We start from the raw sequence: 12,835 nt of genomic DNA, 5'->3' as shown, positions 1-12,835 counted from the left end.
TGTATATGAAAATCTGTATTTGTAATCTTACATTTAGGAATAGAGAGATTGTGAAAGAATCTACCAGTATGTCCTATAGCATTTCAGAGGTAAAATGTTAATCTAAAAGGATCACTTGAGCCCAAGGAGTTCAAGGCTATAGTGAACTATGATCATGCCACTGCACTCCTAAGCTGGTAGTGGAGAGAGACCCTCATTTCTAAAAAACATAAAATTTATCTTTATTTTCAGTATAGTCCATAGTTACACATCTTTTTTGGAAATGTAGCAATAGATAAATAAAATGGTACAGTAATTTTACTTATGAAGAAAATTTCAGGAGACTTCTATCTAGTTTGTTAAAATGTAAAACTAGGCTGGGTATGGTGGCTCATGCTTATAATTACAGCACTTTGGGAGGCCAAGGCAGGCGGATCACCTGAGGTCAGGAGTTTGAGACCAGGCTGGCCAACATGGTAAAACCCTGTCTCTACTGAAAAATACAAAAATTAGCCAGATGTGGTGGTGTGCTTCTGTAATCCCAGCTCCTCAGGAGGCTGGGGCATGAGAATCGCTTGAACCCAGGAGGCAGAGGTTGCAGTGAGCCAAGATCACGTCACTCTACTCCAACTTGGGCGACATAGTGAGACACCATCTCAAAAAAAAGTAAAACTAGCTGTAGAATAAATAAATACCAGATTAAAATACAGTTTTTAGGTCTGGTACAGTGGCACATGGATGTAATTCCAGCACTTTGGGAGCCAAAGTGAGAGGATTGCTTGAGGCTAGGAGTTCGAAACCAGCCTGGCAACATAGCAAGTCCCTGTCTCTACCAAAAAAATTAAAATTGGCTAGATGTGGTGTTGAGCACCTATAGTCCCAGTTACTTGAGAGCCCGAGGTGGGAGAATTGCTTGAGTTCAGGATTTCGAGGCCTATGATTGCACTATTGCACTCCAGCCTGGGCAACAGAGCTGTCTCAAATAATTAATTAATAAGCAAGCAGCAATTTTTGAGTTGAACATCAGTTCTGTACTTGACTCCAGAGTTAAATAGACATCCAGTTGCTTTTTGTGTTTATTTTTATATTTATTGCTTTTGCCTGCAACTGTATTTCTGGTTCTAGGTAAATATAACATATGCTGTGTCTTTGGCAACATGTATTTCATTCACTGGATTGTGAGCTCTGTTTTGTTTTCTCACTCATTTAGTCCCAGTGCCAGTAACTGTGCCTGGCACAAAGTAGGTATTTAGTTAATATTTTTAAATGAACAAATAGGAATATTTGACTGTATCACTTGAATCCTCATCTATTAATACTGCACTATCTTTTCTTAGCTGTTTTTGTGAACATATGTTTGCTGGTCTTGTACCCTATCTAGATTGGAAGTACATTGTGAGTAGAAACATGGTTTGATTTGTTTTTCCTGTGTTCTCCTTTACAGCAGGATAGACCTTAATGGGCTGTAGGTATTTCCCAAACATGTGATTGAACTGAAATACATTGGTAGATTTTATTTTTTCAGGAGACTGACAAAAGTATAGTCATAAATAAGAAATTTGGAAGAGAATAAAAAAACTAGTATGTACTCATATGTCAGCTTGAAGGCTTATGTAAGATGCCATACTTTTGTGGAGTAAAAAGATAAAGTTCTGGGGCTGGGTGTGGTGGCTCACACCTGTAATCCCAGCACTTTGGGAGTACGAGGCAGGTTGAACACCTAAGGTTGGGAATTCAACACCAGCCTGACCAACATGGTGAAATCCCGTCTCTACTAAAAATACAAAATTAGCTAGGTGTGGTGGCTCATATCTGTAATCCCAGTTACTTGGATGGGCGGAGGCAGGAGAATCTCTTGAACCTGGGAGGAGGAGGGAACCTGGGAGGCGGAGGTTGGGGTGCCTGAGATCGTGCCATTGCACTCAAGCCTGGGCAACAAGAACAAAACTCCTGTCTCCAAAAAAAAAAAAAAATGGGTTAGGATTCTGGGACTATGAGATAGAGTTTTGCTCTGTCGCTTAGGCTGGAGTACAGTGGCACTGTCTCGGCTCACTGCAACCTCTACCTCCTGGGTTCAAGCAGTTCTTCTGCCTAAGCTATCCAAGTAGGTGGGATTACAGGTGCTCACCACCAGACTCAGCTAATTTTTTTGTATTTTTAGTAGAGACAGAGTTTCACCATGTTGGCCATACTGTTTTTGAACTCCTCACTTCAAGTGATCCGTCCACCTTGGCCTCCTAAAGTACTAGGATTATAGGCGACGGCCACTGCACCCGGCCTCTGGGACTCTTTTCCTTGCTTCTTAGCAGACTATTTCCTGTTCTGGGGTTTTTGTTTTGTTCTGTTTTTTTGGCCTTCTGACTGTGTTACAGGTGGTTTAGGTCAGTGGTTCTTCTCTCCAAGTGTGGTCCCAGATCAGCAGCATTAGCATCACCTGGGTACTTAGTAGCAATGCAAGTTCTTGGGCCCCACTCCAGACCTACCTAATGAGCAACTCTAAGGGTAGAACCTAAACAATTATGTTTTAACATCTGGGAGATTCTGATGGTAAAGTTTGATGTCACCAAATGATAATGACACCTTTTTTTGAGACAGCCTTTCTCTGTTGCCCATTTTGGAGTGCAGTGGCACGATCTTGGCTCACTGCAACTTCCACCTCCTGACTTAAAGCAGTTCTCCTGTCTCAGCATTCTGAGTAGCTGGGACTATAGACACATGCCACCATTCCTGACTAATTTTTGTATTTTTAGTATAGACAGAGTTTCACCATGTTGGTCAGACTGGTCTTGAACTCCTGACCTCAGATGATCCACCTGCCTCGGCCTTCCAAAGTGCTGGAATTACTGGCATGAGGCATCGCACCCAGTCTGATAATGACACTGTCTTTGGTAGAGAGGGCTAGAGGCAGTGATTATGTGCCGGAGAAAACTAGCAGCCTAGATTTAAGAGCATGATATAAACCAGAGCTTTTCATTGGGAATAGATGTAGTTTATAGAAGGCATTAAGACATAAAGCAGATTATTGAAACTTCATTGTACACTGTTTCTTAGCTTAAGTAAACCATATAATTGACTTTTACTTATATATTTCCTCCATTACTTTGAAGTCTGTGTTCAAACTGAAAGATGAGAACCTTAAATTAATCGTTTTATAATATTTTTAGATTTTTGTAAAATCGAATGCTCTTTACTTTCCATAGCAAGTAACTGAAAAGTGTCCCGCACAAGAATTTGGTGTATTTTTCATTTTGAATATACTTCTCAGTGATTTCAATTTTGAATCCTAACCCTTTTTAAGAGTACAAGGTCATTTTAAATGGCTTTAATAAGGCCAGGCGCACTGGCTCACGCCTGTAATCCCAACACTTTGGGAGGGCGATGTGGGCAGATTATGAAGTCAGAAGTTTGAGACTAGCCTGACCAACATTGTGAAACACTGTCTCTACTAAAAATACAAAAATTAGCTGGATGTGGAGTCTTGCTCAGTCGCCCACGCTGGAGTGCAGTGGCACAGTCTTGGCCCACTGCAACTTTCACCTCCTGGGTTCAAGCGATTCTCCTGCCTCAGCCTCCCAAGTAGGTGGGACTACAGGTGCTTGCCACCACACCTGGCTAATTTTTATGTTAAGTGGAGAAGGGGTTTCACCTTGTTGGCCAAGCTGATCTCAAACTCCTGACCTCAAGTGATCCACCCACCTACCTTAGCCTCCCAAAGTGCGGGTGTGAGCCGCTGTGCATGGCCTACTTTCCTCTTTTTCTTTTTACCTTTTTTCCTTCCCTTCTTTTCTTCCTTTCATTGTTTTCTTCTTTTATGTCCCACACCATCGCCCTTCCTTTTCAATTAAATAATTCAAAGAGCAGTATACTACCATATCTGGAGATTTTTGAGCTGGAATTTAACATTTATTTTGAAAGAGAATTTATACCAATTACTATGTTTTTGACTCAGATTGTTTTACAGAAGGAATTAGGTTTTTTATGTTGGAATGTGTTTTGAGACTTTTTGTTTCTATCTTCCCACTTCTGTAGAGAAAAAAAGGTAAAAGATTGACATTATCGTAATTTTTATTCTCAAAAGTCTTAGTTTAGGTCCTAATTTTCTTTCAATTATACTCATAATTTATTTAACCAGTCCCCTTTAGATGGTCATTTGGGTTGTGTATATATTCTTGTCTGTGTTTTATCAGTCATTTATTATATGATTTCACATATGTACAAATATATATTTGAAGGATAACATTCTAAAATTGTTTAAAGGGTAGGTGCATTTACAAACTTGACGGATGTTGCCGGTTGTTGTCTGTAAATGAAACTGGTTTATACCACCACAGCTAACATATAAATGTCTGTTTTCTAACATATTATTAAATTACTGACGTTTATCGTCTAATGGAAAAGGAGGAATCTGATTGTACTTTATTTTTTATATTTTTAATTTTTTAATGAGATGTCTTGGTATGTTGGCCAGGATGGTGTTAAACTCCCAGCCTCAAGCAGTCCTCTCACCTCAGTCTCCCAAAGTTCTGGGATTACAGGCATTAGCTACCATGCCTGGTCCTGAGACTTTTTTTTTTTTTTTTTTTTTTTAAAACGGGTCTTACTCTGTCACCCATGCTGGAGTGTGGTGGTATGATCATGGCTTACTACAGCCTTGGCCTCCTGGGCTCAGGTGATTCTCCTGCCTCAGCCTCCCAAGTAGCTGGGACCACAGACACCTGCCACCATGCCTGGCTGCTTTTTAAAATTATTTGTAGGGACGTGGTCTCACTTTGTTGCACAGGCTAGCCTCAAACTCCTGATCTCAAGTTATCCTCCCACCTTGGTCTCCCAAGGTGCTGCAATTACAGGGCTGAACTACTGTGCCCAGCCTCTGATAATACTTTTAATTGTAATTTCTCTTATGCTTGAAGTTGAACATATACAGTAAAGACTTTAGAGTACTATAGGCTGAAGTTTCAGAATCATCCAGGACCAATGATGGTAGCAGAAATATGAAACTACCCAAAGAGTATAGAAAGGACAAAATTGATTATTGACACTGTTGTTATTTTCAATATTTGATTGCATTGATTAGCTTATTACTTTTATTAAAGTCACTTAAAAGAGCATGTAAAATTCTGTGCCAAAGCATGTTTGGCCTGACAAGTTGGGCTGTCATTTCCTTTTGACAAGACTTTCATTTTTATCAGCCTTAAATGTGTCATTACTATTCTGGTTAGGTAACATAATTATCCCACTGCAGAATATATAATGTCAAAAGAGTATTGTGCATATTTGATGCCTTTACCTCTGAAAACAATTGAATTGTTTTCAGACCACTTTTATTTCAGTAACATAAATGCAATCCTTCTCTTAATTGAAATGTAAAATGTAAAGCACATTGAAATGAAAACAAAAACCTAACACTACCTATATCTTGACAGTTATAAGAGACTAGGTAAGTTGGATTTTATATTTCTTGTGGTACTGAATAGAAACAAATCTTTGAATGAGAAGTAAGTTTAATGGCTTACTTGCTAAACGTAAGTTGGACAGTTCTCACAATTCCTTAGGAATGTGGCAAGGTCATCCTTGAATATAAAGTTACTGTTTGCTTCATGGAAAGCACTGTAGATACATAAATAACATTGTTACCTGTCTTAATGGGCCAATATAATAGATGGGGGGTGGTGGTACACGTGAGAAAGTGAAATTTCTAGCTAGTTTTGAGGTCCTTATGACTTATAAGAGGTATTATGAGTCACTTTAACAACTAGTGTTTGTGATATAGTTTCAGTTTCTCATGTGAAAGATAGTATTTCAATTGTAAATGTCCTTTTAATATTCTGGAGAGCTAGTCTTTCCTAGCCCCTCTGTTTTTTTTACTGACTTTAAAAGTTGTTTACAGTTTGTTTCATGTTCAAATTTAGGGTTTTAGTAATTCCTTGGGGTTGGGGGCAGTAATATGCAGAAGGCCATTGTCTCTGATTTTCCTTTTCCCAACTTTCACTTTCTTTTTTTCTGTGGATCACATTTCAAGGCTGGTGAGAAAAAGGATGGAGACTGAGAAAAGGGAGCAGTTTACTGTGTATAGGGGATATCCATAATAAAGTCACTTAAGGAATCTGATATAAAGTTTAAATATATGATGAAGCTTGTGCAAGGGGATTCTAAGAACTGGCTTTACTCTCCCCCTTCCCGCTTTATAAAAAAGAAATCCTGTTGATGGCAAAAAGACAAACACTTTGTCAAAGTATTCTGTACATCTTACATTTATTTGCATTAATATTAGTTGTTTTATTTTATTTTACTTTTATTTTTTGAGATGGGGTCTCACTCTGTCACCCAGAATGGAATGCAGTGACATGATCTTGGCTCACTTCAACCTCTGCTTCCCGGTTTCAAGTGATTCTTCTGCCTCAGCTTCCCGAGTAGCTGGGATTACAGGTGCCACCATGCCCCACTCCTTTTTGTATTTTTAGTAGAGATGGGGTTTTACTGTGTTGGCCAGGCTGGTCTCAAACTCTTGACTTCAAGTGATCTGTCTGCTTCAGCCTCCTAAAGTGTTGGGATTACAGGTGTGAACCACCGTGCCCAGCAGTATTAGTTGTTTTAGATTGTAGACTGTAGGTGATATGGACTATGTGTTGTAAAATCCCTAGTCTGAAGTAAAATGCATATAGATGTCTTCCCCCTGCTTTCTAACTTAAATCCCTTTTCCCCCTTGCAGTCAGTGCATTTTTATATTTTTATATACTTTGTGACAAATATGTAAAGGAAATATATTTGCATCTAATTGTTCTGAATTCCACAAGTTCTTTACTGAGTTTAAAAAAAAAAATTTTTTTTTTTTTTGGTCTAAACTGAATTTTGTCTCTCTCCCCTCTACTTAGGCCCAGATCGCCTTCCTGCAGGGAGAAAGGAAGGGCCAAGAAAATTTGAAGAAGGATCTTGTGAGGAGGATCAAAATGTTGGAGTATGCTCTTAAACAGGAAAGGTAATTCAGTAAAATAAAAAATGCTATTCTTTTTTTTGAGACCGAGTTTCGATCTTGTTGCCCAGGCTGGAGTGCAGTGGTGTGATCTCAGCTCACCACAACCTCCGCCTCCCGGGTTCAAGTGATTCTTCGGCCTCAGCCTCCCAAGTAGCTGGGATTACAGGCATGCACCACCATGCACGGCTAATTTTGTATTTTATGTAATTTTGTATTTTCTCTATGTCTGGTCCAGACCTCCACCTTAGGTGGTCTGCCCACCTCGGCTTCCCAAAGTGCTAGGATTACAGGCATAAGCCACTGTGACCAGCCAAAATGGTTTCTCTTAAATGTAGGAATAATTTTTTCATCATTCCTAAAATAAATTTAAATGTTAATACTGCTTGAATTCAGGAGTATCTGTAGTAAACATTTGTATGAATGGCTATAATATGTTAATTGTATTATGAATAATAATGATCAAAAAACAAATTTATATGATTTTTTTTTAAAATTAGCAACATTTGTTTTCCTACTCTGCCCTTTTTGAAAAAACAGATGTGTTCCCTGAACTGTCAATACCCATTCATTTTAAAGTTGAAAGTTTTTGATTTGTAAAGGAAATTTCTGTTGTTTGCTCCTTTTCCAGTCATTTAATATTATTCAATTTGATGTATTTTCTTTAGAAAAAAATTGCTCCAGCAGACTGTGTTGAGATTCTGTATAGACTTTTTTGTGTGTATTTTGTTCCTTTGCCGTCAGTCGTTACTCTCTCCAGAAGCTTATCGTACCTTTCTATTTTGCTAGTGTCTAAGATAGTCAAGTAACTAAATTTGGGTCACAAGTAAAAGAAAATAGGTCATGAGTGAGAGTTTTGGAAGTTACATGAGTTGTTTATTTGCTTTAATGAATGGGCCTTGGATTTTTTTTCATCAACAATCTGAGACTTTATTTTTTTTAGATAACTGAGTACTTATAGTTAATATTGGATTCGATAACTGAGTACTTATAGGTGATATTGGAATTATCTGTTTTGCTACTTCTTTGCTTTGTTGTTTTTTTTTTTTGAGACGGAGTTTCGCTCTTGTTACCCAGGCTGGAGTGCAATGGCGCGATCTCGGCTCACCGCAACCTCCGCCTCCTGGGTTCAAGCAATTCTCCTGCCTCAGCCTCCGGAGTAGCTGGGATTACAGGCACGCGCCACCATGCCCAGCTACTTTTTTGTATTTTTAATAGAGACGGGGTTTCACCATGTTGACCAGGATGGTCTCGATCTCTCGACCTCGTGATCCACCCGCCTCGGCCTCCCAAAGTGCTGGGATTACAGGCTTGAGCCACCGCGCCCGGCCTCCTTTGCTTTGTTTTTAATGGTGCCTGTTTTTTCTCTTTTTGAAGTTGGTGTAAGGGATATTTGCAGTAATACAGCATTTAGATGCAATTAGATAAATCGATGATAGTTATGAATAATGAGAAAGAAATAAAATTTTGTTAGAATTTATGTTCCTCTTCATGTAGAATCTTTCATCGGTGTAAGATTGAAAGTAGGTTGTCCTCTTAGTGAAAAATAGGTGTTTATTTTCATCCTTTGGGAAAGTTGATGGAAAGCTGTTTTAGGGACATTGAAAGTGAAACCATTTTTAAAAGTACATAATTTGGGAGTCTTTAAGGTTTTTTTGTTCTGTTTTGTTTTTTAAAGACAGAGTCCCACTCTATTGTCCAGGCTAGAGTGCAGTGGCATGATCTTGGCTCACTGCAATCTCCACCTCCTGGGTTCAAGCAATTCTCCTGTCTCAGCCTCCTGAATTGCTGGGCCTACAGGTGCATGCCACCATGCCCGGCTACTTTTTTTGTATTTTTGGTAGAGATGGGACTTCACGATATTGGTCAGGATGGTCTTGAATACCTAACCTCAGGTAATCCACCACCTCAGCCTCCCGAAGTGCTAGGAGCTGCTGTGCACTGCTGAGTATTTGAGAGTTTAAGCATTCTAAATTACAGGCTTAACCAAAGAGAGAGGATAGTAACATTAATTATGACAACTGTTTATTGGGTGGCCACTGTGTTGTCAGCCCCTGAGACTTAAAAACTAAGTAATTTGAGTCGAGTAGCAGAGCTGTAGTAGAGCTGTGATTCAGATCCATTTAAATCTGTATGGTTCTGAAGCCTGTACTTTTTACCAGTACATTATACTATCCTATAAGGCAGGAGAATTGAAAATACATAAATACTAAAGTAACCAGGGATGCGGTGTGTGTGTATCCAGACTTGTAAGCCACAAAAGTACAGTGAAGTATAAGTACTACTACAGTGGAAGTACAAAAGATATATTGTGGTCACAAAGAAGGTAGTGGTTATTTTAATTTTTTTTCCCAAACAGAGCCACTTGTTGCCCCACGTAGAGTGCAGTGATGTTGTCTCGGCTCACTCCCCTCCTGGGCTCAAGTGATTCTCCTGCCTCACTCTCCTGAGTAGTTGGGATTATAGGCACCCACCACCATGCCTGGCTCATTTTTGTGTTTTTAATAGATACGAGGTTTCACCACATTGGCCAGCTGGTCTCAAACTCCTGACCTTAAGTGATCTGCCTCCCTCAGCCTCCCCAAGAGCTAGGATTACAGGTGTGAGCCACCATGTGTGGCTGGGAGTGGTTATTTTCATCTGGAAGATGAACGTAGAAAGGAGGGCAGAGTTAGAGGAGGTGAGGCTTAAATAGCATTGAATAAGAACTTGTTTGCCAGACAGGCAAGGTGTAGGAAGTAGAGAGAACATGTTTGACATGAAAGAAAGCAGTTTGGTGTGTTCAGAAATTTGTAATCATTTTGTGTGGAGAGTAGGATGTTGGTTGTGGTCCTCCTCACTTGATGACCGATAATGGTAGAAGGAGGCAAGAGTCAGATCACGGAGAGCTCAACCAAGGAGTTCAGACTTTGATCTTACATATAACAGGAAATATGGTAGGTTTAATTTCGTTTGTTTGTTTCAAACAAACAGGGTCTTGCTTTGTTGCCCAGGCTGGAGTGCAGTGGCACAATTGTGGCTCACTGCAGTGTGAACCTCCTAGGCACAAGCAATCCTCCCACTTGAGCCTCTTGAGTGGCTGGGAATACAGAGATACTCCAGTTCACACAGATAATTTTTTAATTTTTTAGAGAGACAAGGTCTCGCCCTGTTGCCAGGGCTGTCCTGGAACTCCTGGGCTCAAGCAACCCTTCTGCCATAGCCTCTCAAAGTGCTGTGATTATAGACATGAGTCACTATGCCCAGCCAAAAAAAAAAAAAAAAATTGATCTAAAATGATCTCAGACTGTCTAGAGGAGTTGCAAGAATCTTGTATACCGTTTACCTAGATTCACAAATTGAAAACATTTTGTTATATTTGCTTTATTGTGTTTAGTCTCTCTCTATAGGTATCATTTTCCCCTAAATCATTTGCTAGTTAGTTTGCCCCTAACTACCTCTGTGTATATTTCCTAAAAGCAAGGACATTTCCTTATATAATTATAATAGTACATTATCAAATTAAAGAAATTTAACATTGATATTTGGTTATCTGATATAGTCTATATTCAGATGTTCTTTTTTCTTTCTTTCTTTTTTTCTTTTCTTTTTTTTTTTTGAGACGGAGTTTTGCTCTTGGTGCTGCCCAGGCTGGAGTGCAATGGCACGATCTCGGCTCACTGCAACCTCCACCTCCTGGGTTCAAGCGATTCTCCTGCCTCAGGCTCCCGAGTGGTTTGGATTACAGACATGTACCACCATGCCCGGCTAATTTTGTATTTTTAGTAGAGACAGGGTTTCTCCATGTTAGTCAGGCTGGTCTCGAATTCCTGACCCCAGGTGATCCACCTGCCTTGCCTCCCAGAGTGCTGGGATTATAGGTGTGAGCCAGTGTGCAAGGCCTATTCAGATGTTCTGATAATGATTTTCATAGCATTTTTTTTCCTGGTCCAGGATCCAGTCTGGAAATATATACTGCATTTAGTTTTTATGCACTTGGCAGTTTTAAGCAAGATATAGTATATGAAATATATTTTAGAAAGATCACCTCACCTCAATGTGTGGGGTGGCCTGGAAAGATCTGTAAACACAGGCAGAGAGATTGTAACAGTCTAAGATGAGAAATGATAAGAGAGTAGCTGCTGAAATAGAGACACATAAACTATTAAAGATTTTCAGTAGAATCCATAAAATCTGAAGATGATATAAAAATTTGGAGATGGTACAGCCGGTGAGTGAGAAAGGTAATTTGAGAATGACTCCCAGGTTTCTGGCTTGAAGGAAGGACTATATGAATTATGAGAGAGTTTTAGAAGATATTGAATGATGTAAACAGTTAAGAGGCATCTTTGGGAGAAAAAAAAAGTTATCAAATGAATTAAAGTAAGAATTAAAGAGCAGATATGTGAGGAGAACTCATGATTAGAGATACATACTTGGGAATCATCAGTATTATTGTGAATGAAGTGAAAGAAGTAGTTGATAGAACAAGTATTGTGGAAAGAGAGACTAGAAGGAGTGACAGGAAGTAGAGATACTTGAGGAAAAAGCAGAGGAAGAAGAGCCAACAAAGAAATAGAGAAGGAAGGAGAAGAGAGTAGTATTTTGGAAGTTAGTTAAAGGAGGGCGTCAATAATTGAAGATGCTAAGTAGATTCCAAGTAAGTTGTATATTGAAAATAGTCATTTGGAGTTGCCAGTTGGAAGCTTATTGGTATCCTACTAAAGCAGCCTCAGGAAGGCAGCAGGAACATGAGCTAGATCAGAGGATAGAGGGCTGAGAAGGATGAAGTGGGGACAAATAGAGTTGCTTATTTTTTAAAGAAATTTGACTCTGAAGGATGGTAGAGATAAAAAACTGGCTGAATCTAGTGAAGATATTTTTCTTCTTTTCCTTAAATAAATGAGATGCTCCTGGAAAAGAGTTTCTGGTTTTATATGTTTTGAAGTTTATGGAATAATTTGGGATTATTCTTGATGTTATGGCACTATTTGTGTAATGAACTAAGAAATTTTAAAAAAGGATTTCTTTGGCTTGAAATTTTAAAAAGTTTATTGAGGAAAATTTGAAATATACTCAGAGAGAAACTAGTATCTTTTATATACAGCCCCAGGTTTTAACAGTTAATGTTTTTGTCAGTCTTTTTCACCTTGAGCTATTTTAATGCAATTCCAGATATCTTGTCATTTTATCTGTAATTGCCTAAGTAAAGATTATGATTTTACATGATTTTCTTTGCATGATTTTTGCAGATTTTCTAAGTAGTCCCACTTTAGGATCCAAAAGTAAAACTGAATTGTTAATGTTATAGAAGAATTACTTACCTAGCAGTGAGTTTATCAAAGCATTCCTTAATGTATGTTAAAATTTAATATAAATTTTCAAGATTACATAGTATATAATCTGAGGTTGACTTAGGAACATCTATGTTGAAGAACCTCAAATACTGTATAAAATACAATTCTGAAAAAATTTTACCATTTTTAAAATTTCCCTCTATTCACTGCCACTTCTATCCACCCTACTGTAGTAACTTAACTGTCCTCCTTGCTTCTGGTATTTCCATATTCTAATTCATCTTCCATATCCATAGAATTCGTTTTCTAAAACACAAATATGATAATCCTGTTATATCCCTGTTTAAAAATATCTGGCTAATTTCAAGTTCTTAGTAAAGTTCTTCACAACTAGGCCCTTTCTGTCCAGTCTCTGACTCCATTCCTTCCATACCTTTTGGGTGTAATTGTACTGTTTGTTGGTTTTTGACCCACTGTGTGTGTGTGTGTGTGTGTGTGTGTGTGTGTGTGTGTGTGTGTGTGTTTGTTTTCCACTTAAGATGTTCCTTCTGACAGAAATGCTCTCTCCACCAGTCCGTTTTCTGATTGGAAAACTCCCACTACTTTTTTG

At 38.7% G+C, this 12,835-nt stretch overlaps 1 protein-coding gene across 2 annotated transcripts in view; it reads left to right on the top strand.

The window, feature by feature from the left end:
* Window positions 1-12,835, top strand: part of STRN (striatin) — a 128,449-nt gene that overhangs the window by 33,889 nt on the left and 81,725 nt on the right. For both annotated transcript variants that reach the window (XM_039463754.2, XM_039463744.2), the window contains exon 2: window positions 6,852-6,955. In XM_039463754.2, the coding sequence (XP_039319688.1) occupies window positions 6,852-6,955 (104 nt within the window). The remainder of the gene's footprint in view (window positions 1-6,851; window positions 6,956-12,835) is intronic.

This window comes from Saimiri boliviensis, chromosome 1 (assembly GCF_048565385.1).
Source record: "Saimiri boliviensis isolate mSaiBol1 chromosome 1, mSaiBol1.pri, whole genome shotgun sequence".
Classification (NCBI taxonomy): domain Eukaryota; kingdom Metazoa; phylum Chordata; class Mammalia; order Primates; family Cebidae; genus Saimiri; species Saimiri boliviensis.
The sequence above is the reverse complement of the archived record's forward strand: the minus strand, read 5'-3'. Positions and strand labels throughout refer to the sequence as shown.